Here is a 17,189-nt window from a genome sequence, read left to right as displayed (position 1 = left end):
TTATTAGATTCGCTATGCTTTTTCACATTATCGTGATGAAATTAAGTCTTAAAACGGTCAATGTGTTCATCAAGAAGGAACTGACTCAAAACCTTTCAGAGATGTTGGATACTTAAAATGGCTATTCGTTATTGTCTTTTATTAAACAGGTGTTTACTCCTGGCTTTAGCAACTATGGTGAGCAGATACAATTGCAGCCTTTTACCGCCGACGAAACAAACAATATCGTCGTCGAGAAAGTTGATTTGGTATACGCTTACATGATTTGTTTAATATCATTTTAAAGATTAACGTAAACACAAAGATACTTAATAAGGGAACATATCTATACATGTGTCCTTTTACACATTTTGATAAATGTATTGTGTTTGTACGTATGAACTTTTATTCATATCAACTTGCGTATTTGTTCCTACATATAGTCGGTAATTATTCTCGTCTATTTGAAAGAGAAATCAGAAGTATGTTGATTATACATACGTTTATTTATTTTCATTAAAACGAGGTTCATTCATCAACATCCGCGCGCGTTAAATGAGTATATTATTTGCAGGAAGGACACCCACAAATGAGAGCAACCACAAATATTCAGAAACATAACGAATATACAGGGATACTTTTCGTGGTAATTATGACATCCTCATTTTGAATATTGTTGCACTTGTCATTGGTATTAAATTCGTCATCCGAGTCTTATTGGTCCATCCATTGGACCAAAAACAATTTTTTCTTTTGACAAATACCACAAATATGGCAGGTAGATTAGCCATAAAAACAAACGGCGATTATCGCCGAGTCCTTATTTTATTAGTGTTTTACGTGGTACAGTGCATAACGATTAACCATTGACCTGTTTTTCTGTGTGCCATAACTTTCACACATGTTTTATATCCAATACTTTGCTTTTTTTGCAACGACTCAGCATTTTTAGCGCAGTTGAATTTGTTGTTTGAATTAATAAAACGTTTTATTTACGACATAAGCATTTCAGATTCATTCTTAATATTTTATGAAGTAATATGTGTTGTATTTTTTTATAAATGCACCACATTTGATTATCAAACAATTTTGAGGGTGAGTGTTATTCATGTCTTCAGCAGAGAAGTGTGACTTTAGATTTGAATCCGAATTTTATGACGTACCTCCAAACGCCTAGAAATTATATCAGGTTCCTTTGCATACGATGTGTATTTGCGTAACGGTTTAAATAAAACATACGAGTATAAAACGCCGATTACATAAAAATGTATTCAGGTCTTCGCTAGAGGAAAGATTGTATATCATGCACACAGGACAGCTGCCATGCATCTATCGGTACCACTGGGGGAAGATATCATAGCAAAACTGGCTCCTGTTGGCAGAATTGTAGCATTCTATGTCGATAAAAGGTCTGACACGGTCGTTGCTGACTCGTTATCATTCTACATTGAATCAGATCAGCGCAAAAATAAGGTAACGTAGTATGTACACGTATAGGGTTTCCACCAAAAAAATCCATAAAATTATTCTGCTTGCGAGTTGATTGCGAGCCTTTTAGCCATATATTTAAAGCAATCATTTGTACATTCGGCGATTTGGATCGTTCGTACTCTCGTTACGCTAGGAAATCCTATTATTAATTTATTATGTTTTGAATATTAAATCGACTCTATAATATAGGTGTAGAAACTATGATGTACATTCAATCACCGTTAAATATTCTAGGAAAGTTGAAATGCAATTAAGTTGTTCAGAAGTTATAAAAACCACTGAACACTCAACATAAAAATAAGACACTGTTAGTGTGCAGCGTATAGGAAATGTCGAAATAGACTTCTTATTTGATTATAATTTTCAACTATTTGCTTACACACCTCAGACTTTATACAAATGTATACTATTTAAATAATTTTATTGACATATTTTGGATCCCATAGTGTTTAATATGTATGACATGGATATAAACGTTTTCAATCAAGTAATTAAAGTTACATTAATGACATGATACATTTATAAATATGTTAACATATGTGTTTATCGTTCGCGATCAGCTGAAAATCGAACCAGCAAAACAGCAAGTCTTGCCTGGAGCCTCATCGCCATTATCAGTTTTTGGACCATCGGGCATGTGGGTTGGCTTTAACGTTATCGACAAGGCGTTACTGCTTCTTAACAGCGATAAAACATTGACCCATGACAAGGTATTAAATGTAAATTGCTATATTGTGCTTTATACCCGATAATACAATGAATGTGATTTTCTTAATTGCAATTATATTCATAATGTTTTCGTCATGTCTGCGGCTGAGCATGGCGTGGTTTAAAAAATACAAATATATACACATTTATGTGTATGTTTTTTAATGGTAAATGTTATTGTTATATACCTTCTTTTGATGGTTTAATGACGTCAATAATGGGTAAATGTTTAACCCATCTCAATGACGCATTTAATTTTTAAAGAAATTACTCAGTCCAATCATTACTATGTTAGTGTGTTTAAGCATATTTAACAGGTTGTTATGTTCAAACGCAGTAAGGCGAAGTAACAAAAGTATGTTTCTGCACGCGCACATCGACTATATATTGTAGAGTGGCGAAAGAATTGAAATATCATCAAGGTTAAAACATATGTGTTTTAATGTACATGTGGTTAAACTTGTTAATGCATTATTCGTATATGTGTATGAGTTTCCCGTCGTTTACATATGTTTCGTAGCCTTAGTTGCATCATTACGTTTCTACACGCTCATATATTTTAAATTAACAGCTGTTAGGAAATGGTTTTCCCAACGTCTACGATGTTAACATTTTAATCAATATACGATGTATGAATATATTTTCTTGACTATTAGTCAGAAATGTAAAAGTTTAAAGCTGACCATATTTACCTTTAAGGGGTAATACAGGAGTGCGTTTAAGTTCTGGTGGCAACCTTCAGGTTGAAAAGCATCCTATGTTTTGCTTTTTTAACCTTAAACTTTGTAAAAACATTGTTTTCGGATGTTTATTCAACTCAAACCATACTAATCGAAAAAAATCATGTACTCCTGTGTAAACTCATTGTTTGTCTTTTATTTCTATTCAACGGGTTTTCACGCTGCTACGGCATCAGGTTTATAATTGCTATACACATCCGATGTTCATGGGTTCGATTCCCTGTTACCTAGTATAACTATTGGGTATACAAATAATGTTGCGACCATTCTCCTCCTAGCTCTGCTTCATGTAATGTTGTTGTCAGTTTATAGAATACTAGTAAGCATGGGCTCGAAGTAATGGAGAACCTACATATACTTAGAAAGAGAAAGTGGGCGTGGGTTTAACTCCGCCATGATGTTACTGAAATACAGCTGAACGGCGAAACAATCTAAACAATTACAAACATATTTTCGACTCTTCTTTTCTCTTGGATCGCTTTTGCAACATTTCTAGTTAATAGGAAGTGAATTGATATGTAATTGTTGTTGTTTGCGTGTTTTTTTAATATTAAGCTTATGTTCAAGCTCGGCGATTGTGAAATAATATTCAAATGAAGATGTTTAAATGATTGTAGTTAATTTATTATAGCTTCTTAAAGAGATAGGAAATCATGACCTTGGCTGTGGAGCGGGTTCGGGAACGACAACTGAGGAAATACTCAAGGTATAGCACATATACATTAAACAAGAAATATCTTTAAAAAGATATACGGCGTTGATGTTGTAATGTTTGCGACCAGTGAAAGGAGATGGAATGAAGCGACCATGTATTTTTATAAATGTAGTGAGTGATAATAAAATAATATATTTTAATGTATTAAGAAATAAATATAAATAACAAAATGAGGTGAAATTGTATTTTTTATTGTCAATCAGTATTGTAAGGACTAGGTTTTCATAATTGAACGAGTAATACATTAGTTTCAATAGGAAATGAAAACATTTTCGCCACTGAATAATTGTGAACATAATGTTGGAATGAAATCAAAGATAGTTTGTTATAATGTGTACAGATGTTAGTAGAATGTAAACATAAAAGACTCAATATTGCAAGCATCATAGTGATATGATTTTTTTGCAGAAAAACAGAACTTTATATAAAAAATGAACAAAACAAAGTACAAAGAAACATATTTACACTAATAAACGCAAATATGGATATAATAAATGAAAGACAGATATATTTCGAACACCTATATATTTCCTTAGTATCGCGGGCTACCGCCCCAAACCCCCGCTTTGTCGATAGTAGTAAACAACTGCGTACCGGTAAAGTGCAATCTAGCCTGTTTTTGTAGTGTTTAGTGTGGCCGCTACGGCATGTAAACAATAGATTCTTTTAATTGTACAGACATGTGATTAATGCTATACTTTTTCGTAAACTAAGGACACACGTTTCGATGTAATTTTTAGAGGATATTTTGTGTCATGACATTTTTTAATTTATTGTAATTTACATGTAATTTACAATATATTCATATTTCAGTTCAAATGATATACATCCAATGTTTTAGTCTGGGAACCAGACTACCAATGTTTACGGTGATTTTTGTATTATTAGCCACTGAACAATTCGGGTTTATTCATTTCGGACCTATCATCAATAAAGGTCATCTACGGTGAAAAGTGACGTTAAACAGTTACGCCGAAAAGAATCAGTAGTAAACTATCAACTGTGAATTATGACTTATTTTAATACCTGTACTGGAATGTATTTTTGTTGATGGGCGCACTTATAAAAGAATGAAAACAATATTATATATGATATTTATTAGTTAAATACTGCTTAACATTCTTAATGGGAATGATCCGCGTGGCCCCTTAATGGCTTCTATTTCCAAAGAATGATCTAACGTAACAAAAAAAAACCGGATGAGAAATAAATATCATCTGTTCATTAAACGGTTTGTTCACAATTTTCGCTAAAAGTATATCTAGCAAACTTTGTCTATAGTTTTCACTTGGTCTCCACAAAGGGTTGAGGGTTTGTCATACGCTTAATTATGTTACATTTCCAAAATACATGTAATTGGATTTAACGCATCTAAAAGAATCTTCCGATACCGTTTCGCATTGCTGAGTCTGTGATATCATGCATAATCAAAGTACTGACAGTACTGATGTGACGATGCTTTTGAAGAGGATGGATATAAAACATCAATTTAAGTCTATCTATATCACCACAATTGTGTATGTTGATACGAACATTTGGGTACGATAAAAAATTTGGGTACGAAAATTTTGGGTACGATAAAAATTTGCGTACGAAACATTTTTGGTACGAAAAAAAGTTTAGGGGTACGGTGAAGTAGTACCCGTGGGTAACTTGACCCATTGAGCGAAACTGGAAGGCGGGTCACATTCTTGTTCATTAAGTATGGCAATACCTTTATGATGATTCTCGAAAGTAGGTATGAGCACATAGCCGGACCATGTGAGCTCAATCGTATGAGCACTTGACTATCCGAGTTCGCCCACGAACATATGGCTAAGTTAACTAATAGCGAAATGACCTTATACATGTATATGCTGAAATCTAACAATCGAACGAAATATCAAACATGGTATGTACACTTAGGTGGTTGTGTAATTTCTGTTAGAATATCGTATTAAATATGTAAATTTTAAATGATTGTGCCCGCACTTGAGTTTGTTGCCTTGTTTGAGTCTATACGCGCCTAGGCTGCACCCAGTCTGTGTATTTGTGTTTTTCCAAGGTAATGAGTTACCTCCGCGCTGAGGCTGCATAATGTTGGGACCCGGAGTGTGTCCAGCACTCCTACCTAATAAGATTAGATTGACGACAGTTGGGACGAATTTTGAATGATAGCTGCAATTTCCAGCTATTTGTTTTGTACTGAAATACTTTTTAATTTTTTATATGGTCAAATGCTGCGGGGGGGGGATGAGATTATCCGGAAAAAAACACCTGTCCGGAATGGTGACCACAAAACAGACAAAATATAACATTGCGCCGTGAGCGGGAATCGAACCGGTGTCGTAAAGGTGAAAAAGCGAACGTCCTTACCACTGCGCTAGCGGGACGGACAATTACGTAAACAAATGTTGTTATATCTATATATATCATAGCAGTGCAGCGTTTACAATTTGCAGGTTCGAAATTGTTCGCATTCTTTAGTTTTGTGATCACGTAATAAGTTAATATTAAATGTTTTATTCGCAATTTATTTACTAAATCGAGAACAAATATCAAACAAAATAGAGAAAATATATAGTTGTTTCATTGGTCCATAAAAATAAAATGGATGTAAAATTACTAATTTTAAATTAACGTTCTGATACACTTATTAAATATGTTTCCCCAGGATATGCTGTTCTATTAATATTTACCTTTATCAACACGAACGACAGCTCTGCTAGGAGAATGTTATCAATGAAAATCAACGAGCAATCTCCTACGCAGTGGCGAATACCAAGGGAAGTAACTGAAAAATCGAGTTATCTCAATCGGACTGGCTCGGTCTTTTACATAGGTTCCCATTGTGAAGATTTTTTTTACTGGTTATCAAACCTTAGACGACGCTGTTCCAGCATCGTCAAAAATGTATACGAATATTATCTGATGCTTTAAATAAGCCCGAAATAAATCTTGTTAACCTACCTTTGGGAAATAAGTGCGCTCATGAATATCAATAACTGATGAATTCGATGAATCGATTCGATGGATGACTGCTGGAACGCAAGTTATTGAATTTATACAACATCAATCTTAAATGGCCTCATCGATATATTTACTAATCGTGTTATTGCTAGTTCGCTCTACGTGTTTATATTACAGAACGCGGGTGTTACTCTTCTAATAAGCACCGGCACACTCAACAAGGATCGTCTACAACGCCATTCTGAAGGCTGTATGGGGACGAAACGTCGCCGACGTTCTTTGACTGGTTGTGTATTTTCTTTCATATTTGGATATGATTAAACAGTGCCATAGTAATCTGTATTATTGTTAATTTTTTTATTGTATCAAAATTGTCTGACAGGCACGGTTGAGTATAAGATTTCGTTACACATGCTGAAGCAACAGTTGTATTGCTATTGATTTCAATTAATAGTTTAAGGATTGCATTGCCTAAGATTGAATTACAAAAATGGACGGGTACATGATTTTGAAGTGGGTGATCCACATACATTTATATATTATTTTGTATTCAATAATACTAATTCTGTTAAGTTTATATATGTAATAATTACCAAAATAATGCAAGTCGTGTTTTACTTATTTCGACATGTTCTTTAAATATGTTGCATAGAAATCAAATTATTTGTATTCATTTAAAATAAATACATATAATGTGAACTTGATATGGTGATTGTGATTGGAGTATATCATTCGTATTTTCTCATTGTATGGCTTAAGATTTTCTTAACGTATTACACATTTTGAAACTTGGTGTATATGCAAATATTTTTGCCATGATCTAATTTCTCTGACACGTTTTATAAATTTTATAAATAGATCTTCTTGAACATACTTTAAAGGTGTCATAATAAGAATGTATTCTTATAACAAACAATGCTATAAGTCAAAAAAGTAATTCCGATATATATGTGTTAAAAAATCAGTAAATATGTTTTGTGTTACTTGTAGACAACGAATTTAACTATCCACATATCATGTATTGTATTGCAGAATGTTTATACGGCGCCGATCTGTTATGTTGCTCTGAGGGTATTGAATACGCAAACGAAGTTAAAACAAATTACACGGACGCCCTTAAAACGAGGGAGTCCGATTATGAAGTTGAAGAGCCGGTCCCGAATATAGTGTGCTATGCAAGAGTAAGACAGCTTGCAAAGTGGTATGGTGAACTTCCACACAAGTGTCTGATGGCGTATTACAGATCATGCTTGGACACACTAACAGACGCCCTGTCAGGTAGATATTACGGAAATATTACGCATAAGTAATATGCATGCTTGTCGATTGAGATTTTGCTATCTGATAAACATGTGTTCTAATTCAAAACTACTAAGTGTACTGAACTCTTTTTTTCGGTTTATTTTAGAAACCTTATTAGCTAGTGGTCGATCAGTGTTTGACTCTCAGACCCAATATCAAATGGATATCGACAGACTTCCAGGAAGAATGTTAACAGTTCGGCGGCAATTCGATACTTCCTTCTTTTTTGAAGAGCATATGATAAGGTAAGTTCTGAGGTTAAGAGGATGTTACAAATGGGATATATAACGTGTCATTTATAAATACTGCAGTCAGCTGTATCAGTTAACAATGATGCAGATCTTTTTTCAGGCAAATTCATATTATTTGAATATATTGTAATGTTGGCTTGTAAATAAACAATGTCGTTATGAATGTTTTATTGGCTTACGTGATCGTATATAGGTATCACATTCCATCGTAAATGCATAACTTGTTTATTGTATTTAACTTCAGTGGCAGCAACTTCACACATAACTTAAAATTCAGAGACTCTATAACGGAGTGGACAATTCAAGCGATTGGTAAATATAAATGCAATTATTAAAATAACAATACCAAACTCAGATATTGCCTGTTTTTAAGTAACCGGCATCTATTGTATTGAACTGTTCATGGTTTATTCAATGGTCTAATTTTGTTATGTACTTTCACATGTCAAAACGTGTAATCCAGAAAGTTACCGTTTAAAAACGATTGTGTATAGAAAGCAGTATGTTTCAATATGTTGATGATGTCCTTGATACTTATATGTCTATCATAACTACTTGTTTTAATCATGAACCAACGTATTTCTCTTCGTTTTTAGTTTCCAAGTTCATAAGACAAACTAATTCTCTAGTGAGGACCATATTTCGATAGGTATACGGTTATGTGTGCGTTAATATGCTGTCATCGCAATGAACAAAAAACGTTAAAAGGCGCATATATAATTTAATACATGATGGTTACATAATATTGTTCTCGTCTGACATGGCAATTAGATCTTTTTCAGTCTTACATTTGCATCCAATATAGGCATCTCGGAGGACGATGGACCGCATATCGCCGAGTCAAAAGATGTAAAAACGTTCAAAGACTTCTTTGTTCAGGTTGATCTTCCATACAAAGCGACTCGGAAAGAACTTTTCAATGTCAAAGTGACTGTGTTTAATTATGTGCAAACTGAACTGACTGTAAGTATTTTATTACGCGTGTGAACTGCAAGATTACTGGTTGCCTATCTAGCGATATCGTTACTTAATATTGTTTGTATAAATGTGGGAAGATATTATAAATGTCAATATAAACATAATGTGACATCCACTCGGATGCATATTTTCGGTAATATGGAAATGTATATATATATATATATATATATATATATATATATATATATATATATATATATATATATATATATATATATATATATATATATATATATATATATATTAATGCATATAAAAATCAGACACATTGATAGATGAGCAAGTGGTCGAGTGTAGAAATTGGAACCGATATTCAATAAAGAAAACATGCTTATTAATTTCTTATACATGCACACGTATCACTCTGGATTTCTTTGTATTGTTCAAAGGAAACATAATGAAAGCAAAAATATTAACTAAACGGTATCAGATATAAAAGCTTTTAAATCACGATCGTGTCATTAAGACTTACAACCTGTCATATCAAAGCAAATTATTAACGGGTATTCACGGAATCATTATAGTGTACGTATTTACCACGAATAATACATGTTCCTGAATAACTGTTTGAACCAAGTATGTATGGCTACTTTCTTGATATATCATCAACACTCATGATAAAAATGAAAAAAAAAGTTGCAAAAACAAGCATTGATCGTTCACAAGAATTGATTCCATCAATAAGTATTGTTTGTATATTGAATGTGGTAAATAGTTATGTACATGTAATTTGTCCTTTGCTTTAAGTAAACTTAAACCGAAGGTTAAAATAATATGCAGCTTTAAAGGTTTCATAGTTTTTTTACCACATATATTATATTTGTATACTGTTTTTTGTTCCAGGCACGCGTGTACTTGAAAGGCGTTGACAAGTTGTGTTACGGCACAACGCCTGGGCAGAATTCACCTCCACAGACCCTAACGCTGGTTAGTACTTTCCTTTGAAATATATGAATGTTATTAAACATGCAATGTTATGGATAATTGTACAGTTTGCTTGTACATCATAATCATATATTCACGTTCTTCTTTTTAATGTCTAAACGAGGTGAAAGTTCAAATGAATGCAAGTGCATTTCAGGTAATTATGACAGTTATTTGGCTTAACATAAATGTACACGAAATGAAGATTTTGTCAAGTCAGACACTAATCTAACATACTTGAACTACATTGGTTATATAATCGCCACTTTACTTATAATTCGTAAGGCCCTTAAACGTACTTTTAATGGATTAGGTCCCGATCGACAAGGATAAATATGCTTTGGCTTGGAACGTTTGACCGAAATATGATAAGACGTTATTGGTGGGCTGTCCTAGTGGCATAAAAGTCATTCTTTCGTACACCTAAAGTGTTAGTGCCATAATACAATAAACATTCATAGCGTTATACGGGTCCCAATGTCCCCAAATGACAAAACCATTTATTATGTTGCCATCGTTGGCTGTAGGCGCAAAAAAATTAATAGTCTGCTTTTTTGCAATACAGGAAAATTGTTCAATGAAATAAATATATGCATTATGTTTAAAAATGTTTACGTTCTTTAGCCTCCGAACAGCGCAAAATCCATGTTGTTTGGAGTTATAGCGCTTGAAGAAGGTAAACGTCCTATAACGGTATCGGCATTGGTTGTCGACGACCATCAACCATATGTGGATATTGTGGAAAAGCAGTTATACGTTGTGGTAATATGTTAATTGAGTTTAATGCTAATGTTAATAATTGTCTAAAACAGTGATATCTGTATCTTATGTCTTTGAAGTGCATACTTCAATTTTCACACTGTTAGTTAAAACAAAAATCGAGTAGCTTTAAAGTTGTTTGCAATGATTCTAAACGAGTATATACTTGTTTTGCTTTATCCGTTAGTATATGTTCCATAATTGTTATAAATACATTTGAGCCTACACCATGCCTATAATACAAAAGCGTTCATCCTTGCCATGCTGTTTTGTTAAATTACACATGTAGCACATATTAAGTTTTAAATCAGTTTTAAGATAACAGTTTAGGTACACGGTACAGTTGCAGTAGTCACAAACCCAATGTTATTGTAGCATGTTTCTTTTGTCAAGTGTTGTAAGCAATAGTAAGACAACCGTGTACAGTTTGTTTTCACGATTTGTTACTGTATGAAATACGCAATAGCAAAGGTATTTGAGAGTTTAATTTCGTGTCTGAATTGTTCCATTAGGATTAACGTTAAGCTGTTGTCAATGATGCTTTAACTTGTGTGATTTAGTGAATGATATTATAATTTTCCTTATAGAACGAGGGGATTCAGGAACGGAAGACGATCACAGTATGCCTTGATCCTGCTAATAAATCAAAAAGTTGCATTAACAGTCCCGAAGTCACGAGAAATCGTAAAAAATTATAATTTTACAATCTTGATTATATTCATTCATGCATACATATGCATTAATAATAACATTTTTTTGTTTTTTACCACAGTTATTTGTATTTGGACAGGATTTGTGTTATTTATAAAAACATTTGGAACACATACCTTTATACTTAAACCATTGGTAACAGACGGTGTTTGTCTACGTGTGCACTTTAACTTTAAATGTATATATCAGCTTAAGAACAGCTGCTTTATTATATATACAACACATTTAAAAGCAAAAAGACATTAAATTAACCGGCATTTTTTTTATTTCTACTGAAATAAACCTTATGATGTATTTATTACAGAACCGTCTTTTAGTGGGATCAGACCTTCGGTAACGATGACCGTCGACTTAACACTCCCCGTATCGGCATTACGAGGATCAGGATTGGCAAACGCATACCTTTCAAGTAAAAAACATTTGACCGTAGCGCCCCTTTCAATCTCCTCGTACAGTTCTATTTCACACGTGCTCATTATACACATGCAGTTGGATTGATTACAAGAAACTTTTTTAAATGAAAAATAATATATTAACACATGGTAAATTTGGATTTGAAGTTGATGATAACAAACACTTAACTAAATTCGAAATACCAATTCATATATCAATACTTATATTATATCATTTTTTATAAGTATTTATATGAAAACTAAACAAAGCCTGTAAATAAAATAGGTGGTAATTTGCTGAGTGAATGACATGACAATATTGAATAACTGCTTGAGACCAAGCCAACTAAATAGGTTGTTATGATGTAACCAAAGCCTTGTTTAATTTAAAGAAAACAACAGAGGCTTTACGAGTAGGTATTAAATGCTTCTAAACAAATATACATATTTAATGTATATTACTCTTCATTTATCAATCTGAACGTTAATTAAATGTTTTATTCATATACTTTCCTGTTGTACGTATGATCGAAATCATAGAAACTCATTTCAACCAACAGACTAAATAATAATCAGCCCCACTTTAACAATAGTTACACTTATGTTCTGGTTATTTTATATTTACGAGCAGCAAATATGATGTCAAAACCAGTTGACACTGTCATCCATGGCGTTGGGGGCATGCTTAATATGCCAGGCGGTTGTTGCCAACAAACGTTTTGGAGTACTGTACCAGTTGTAACCGGTTTGTACTACTTGAAACAAACGGGTACCATTACAGAGCAGCAAAAGCAAAGTGGACACATGTTTCTGAGTAACGGTTTGTATATTTAGTGGTTATACTATATATAAATATCATTTTCCGCTCCTGAGAGAATCTTCAGCAGCAGCGTTTTAATAACATCATGATCAAAATAAAATGCCGTTTAATACTGCGCTTTAAAGCTGAATCATAGCATTGCTGAATTGAGACCACGAACTTTATTGCAACAATGGTCGTATTATGTTGAGATACTTTGATCAAGGGAAGCATAATAAAATCGATTACAAATGTTTAAAAATGCAAGAGAAAATATTATCTATCTAACGTTCGCTCAAATAGGCCATGCTTGTTGATCAACCATGGACACTTTTGATAGCGAAATTGCGTTCTCGATCACATGCCAGTATATAATGTAGTGATAACGAAACAATGTACAGTGAAGCAGATTTCTTAAATAAAAATATAAATAAAAATGTTATCAAAGAGGTAGGCGTTTACCTTTTCAGGAATACAACTGCTTACAGTAAAGGGATGCATCAACAGCGATGGTTCCTTAAACACTCATCATTTTTATCGACCTGCATTATGGTAAGATTTTGTCATCATAAACAATTCATGCACTAGTTCGTATATTCGAAACATTATTGACGATGCTGGAACAGCATCGTCTAAGGTATGATAACCATCAATTTTTTTTTCACAATGGCGACCTATGTAAAAGACCGAGCCAGTCCGATTGAGATAACTCGATTTTTCAGTAACTTCCCTTGGGCATACGCCACTGCGTAGGAGATTGCTCGTTGATTCTCCTAGCAGAGTTGTCGTTCGTGCTTCAACATTCAACAATGGCCGCCCCATGAGAGTCTCGATTCAAAACTTTCTTACTGCATAAATTGGCTTGTTTCGCTATTTAGAAGCTGTCATTTGATATATGAATTATTTATTCACTAAATCTCCGCTAATGACAACAATGGATGGAATTCGAAGGATATATTCGATGTGAATGGATCACTTTCTACAAGAATGGCTTCGCCCATGAGAGACTTGATAACACTCGCGTCAAAACTTTCTTACAGCTTAAATTGGCTTGTTTCGCTATTAAGTAATGCAACAACAAATGGAATTCGAAGGATATATTCAATGTGAAATGGAGCACTTTCTGGATCTCGACAGATTGACAAGGCTAAACTGGTATACTGATGATACTGGTATTTTGAGTTATCAATTTAAGTCTCATTTTGCTTTATAAATTTTGTTTGAGCATTTTGCGACTTATTGAATGGCTATGATACCCGATATCAACAGCTCATATGGAATTTGCATATCACCAAGCTGTCCTGAAATACAACATTGATTACAAACTCTTTACTCAAATTACTGGTTTGTATGAAATCTTTCTTCTTTCTATTTAAGTAGTTGATATCATAGTCCAAATAATTAGACGTAATTTACCGTTTAGTCCATGTATATCGACCTCATATTTATAGGAGTAGATATTATGTTAAAGGGGCCTTTTCACAGATTTTAACATGTTTTGAAGTTAGTCATTAAATGCTTTATATTGATAAATGTGAACATTGGATCTTAAAAGCTCCAGTTAAAAATCCAGAATGAAATTCTTTTAAAAAAGTAGTCCGCCGCAGGGCTTGAACCAGTGACCCCCTTAGTCCTGGAGTAAAAACACATTAGCCTGCTCGACTTTTCTGCCAAGTATACATGGTTGACGTATTTTATACCTAATATAAGCAATCTTCGTAGTTTCACATAATTATACAACAACAACATAATTCTCTAAATTATTCAATCGTTTCGCGTTGCAACGCTTTATAATTTTTAAATCAGGGTTGGCATATTGACCGGTCAATTGAGTATTGACCGGGCCGGCGGTCAATACCTGGTTAAAACCGGTCAATACTGGTCATTACTGGCCATTACTGGTCAATACTGGTCGATTGAAAATTGAAGCATTTAAACATCACAAAGGAGCTATTTTATATTAAATAAAACACTATTCTGTAATAAATAAACTTTTTTGAGTTATTTATTGTAAAAAAATCTTTAAAGCTGTAAAAAATTACTTCTTTATTGTTTATGAAAACAGCCACAAATACATAAGGACTAAGGCAATATCTTTATCTCAGTGTATTACATCTGTTACTAAAGTATTATTACTATTGTAGTTACCATAGTATTTCACTTATCTATTGATATATCTATTTGATAAGCATGGACAAACAGAGCTCTTGTGTTTTCTAGGGTCATAAATCTGGCCCCTAAGCCTTAATTGGTAATAAAATGCATGCAGTGTTATGTCTCTGATATTGACAATTAAGCAAATCTGCTTTTAGGCTATTTCATATCACTCACACAAAAGGAGATTACTTGCTATTAATTTAATAGTTTCTTCTTACATGTCTCTTTTCTGTATTAAGAGGGTTTCTAATTATAGATTTTTTTATTAATTGAAAATAAAAGATTTTTCACTATTTTGTTTAAAAAGTATTTAAAGAAATCTAGTCAAGAATACATTACATTAGTAAGGCTCATGTCAAAAAGGTGCCATTTAAGGCCCTATTATCAGTTTTGGATGCCCCAACCTGTATAGGTGAGAAGAATGTGGGGAAAGTGGGGCATGATGAACAACTCATACACAGTAATTAACAGGTTCTTGTTGAATCAAGCACATGATTATCTGAGCATTCATAATTCATTAGAATTAAAAAAAAAGTTCAATCAAACAGAAAAATCCAGTTGACCAACTTTGACTAATTTGCAAAATTTGAATCCCGAACAATCCCTCCTTCGGACAATCGCTCCTACTCTAAATTTGACAGGGCGGACAGTCGCTCCTACGATGTTTTGACAGGGCGGACAGTCGCTCCTACGATGTTTTGACAGGGCGGACAGTCGCTCCTTCATTATTTTGACTCCACGGCAAAACGTAGCATACGCCGATCAAAGGCTAACACCTATAATTAACCGACAATTAAAATTGTCAACTTGTTAAAAGTAAGCCGATTCAACATGAGCCGATCAATGTGATTTTAATTAATTTACTTATTAACAGACTATGTTACAGTTACTACATTTTGCAGTGCAATCAAAATAATGTAGGAGCGACTGCCCGGGTTGACAAAATAATGTAGGAGCGATTGTCCGGGTTGGCAAAATAATGTAGGAGCGACTGTCCGCCCTGTCAAATTTAGCGTAGGAGCGATTGTCCGTAGGAGCGATTGTCCGGATATCGCAAAATTTTGAGAGATTGGCCTACAAATCGATGAACAGGTATAAAATAGTGGGTATTAATAGCTAAAGACATTATTGGCAACATGTCTGCTTAATTTATACTATCAATATTGTTTAATTAGGCATGGAATATTAATCAAAATTGGGGGTAAAGATCAATTGACCAGTATTGACCAGTAATGACCACTTCTGGAGTATTGACCGGGGCGGTTTTAAACGGTAAAAACCGCCGGTTAAAACCGGGGCGGTCGATTGGTGCCAACCCTGTTTTAAATCGTTAAAAGATGCATATAATCGCTATATTAGACCATGGTAAATGTTCAGTAATACTGTTTCCTAACAATAACATAACTTAAACAAAGATTTGCGAATCCGATACAACTTTTTTCAATTTTTGTCAATTTACCAAAACGTGAAAAGATCTCTTTAAAGTTAAATGAACTGTATCCCAGTAAAAGAGACATTAAGGCGATTGTGGTCAGTTTAGATCCAGTTCAGCCTGCAGTTGCTTGAAAGCTGTTTGCTTAAGAGCGGTTTTCTGACAATAACAAATAGTTTAATTGGATACTGATTAGACTGCCCTTTTTCTGTGACCTGGCTAATTAAATTCAGAAGCCTGGTAACAGTTTAACGTTAATGTTACCAATGTGTCAGACCAGGGCCTGGATTTTAAAATCTAGGACATGCATGGTCAGAAGATGTCATTTAAGATTATACATTTTTTTCAAACATATACAAATGCATAAAAATATAAATAGTAAAATGCATTAAGTCAGAAGGCATTTGACTTCGGCTGGTGCCTTGGCACACCAGGTGTTTCGGTTGCAATAGTTTGATGGACTCACTACTTGGATGTGTAGTTACATTATTTACAGTATATCAAACAGTATTTAGCATGAACCAATGATTTTTTCAAACATAAATAATTATTGATGTAAAATGCTTGAAGGAATAATATTTAAGGTTTAAGAAGGCATTTTCTTTTTGTTTTAAAGGATATCTTTGAAAATTATATTTTTTATGAATTTAATGGCAACACGGGGTAACGCATTTTTAAAAAATGTAATTAATTTCGACAAAAAACTGGTACCATGAGTAGCATGAAACATTTTTTTTTAAACATTTGTAATTGATGAAAAATGATTGCAAAAATAATATCTAGGGTCTAATAAAGCATTTTTTATTTTATTTTAATAGGTTACTCTTAAATTTCTATTTTTCATGATTTTTTTTGGCAACAAGGGGTTATGAAATTAAAAAAATGTTACTGGATTTTTAGAC

The 17,189-nt window shown here is 33.4% G+C and overlaps 1 protein-coding gene across 2 annotated transcripts in view; it reads left to right on the top strand.

Moving 5' to 3' along the window:
* Positions 1 to 17,189, top strand: part of LOC127845094 (complement C3-like) — a 45,343-nt gene that overhangs the window by 11,055 nt on the left and 17,099 nt on the right. For both annotated transcript variants that reach the window (XM_052375784.1, XM_052375783.1), the window contains exons 12-27: positions 150 to 248; positions 554 to 625; positions 1,255 to 1,452; positions 2,031 to 2,180; positions 3,550 to 3,624; positions 6,760 to 6,868; positions 7,615 to 7,860; positions 7,991 to 8,129; positions 8,380 to 8,447; positions 8,941 to 9,098; positions 9,957 to 10,040; positions 10,662 to 10,799; positions 11,384 to 11,480; positions 11,812 to 11,916; positions 12,531 to 12,719; positions 13,169 to 13,250. In XM_052375784.1, coding sequence (XP_052231744.1) covers positions 150 to 248; positions 554 to 625; positions 1,255 to 1,452; positions 2,031 to 2,180; positions 3,550 to 3,624; positions 6,760 to 6,868; positions 7,615 to 7,860; positions 7,991 to 8,129; positions 8,380 to 8,447; positions 8,941 to 9,098; positions 9,957 to 10,040; positions 10,662 to 10,799; positions 11,384 to 11,480; positions 11,812 to 11,916; positions 12,531 to 12,719; positions 13,169 to 13,250 — 2,009 coding nt within the window. The remainder of the gene's footprint in view (positions 1 to 149; positions 249 to 553; positions 626 to 1,254; positions 1,453 to 2,030; positions 2,181 to 3,549; positions 3,625 to 6,759; positions 6,869 to 7,614; positions 7,861 to 7,990; positions 8,130 to 8,379; positions 8,448 to 8,940; positions 9,099 to 9,956; positions 10,041 to 10,661; positions 10,800 to 11,383; positions 11,481 to 11,811; positions 11,917 to 12,530; positions 12,720 to 13,168; positions 13,251 to 17,189) is intronic.

Source organism: Dreissena polymorpha, chromosome 9 (assembly GCF_020536995.1).
Source record: "Dreissena polymorpha isolate Duluth1 chromosome 9, UMN_Dpol_1.0, whole genome shotgun sequence".
In the NCBI taxonomy this organism is placed as follows: Eukaryota; Metazoa; Mollusca; class Bivalvia; order Myida; family Dreissenidae; genus Dreissena; species Dreissena polymorpha.
This window is presented reverse-complemented; position numbering and strand designations above follow the sequence as displayed.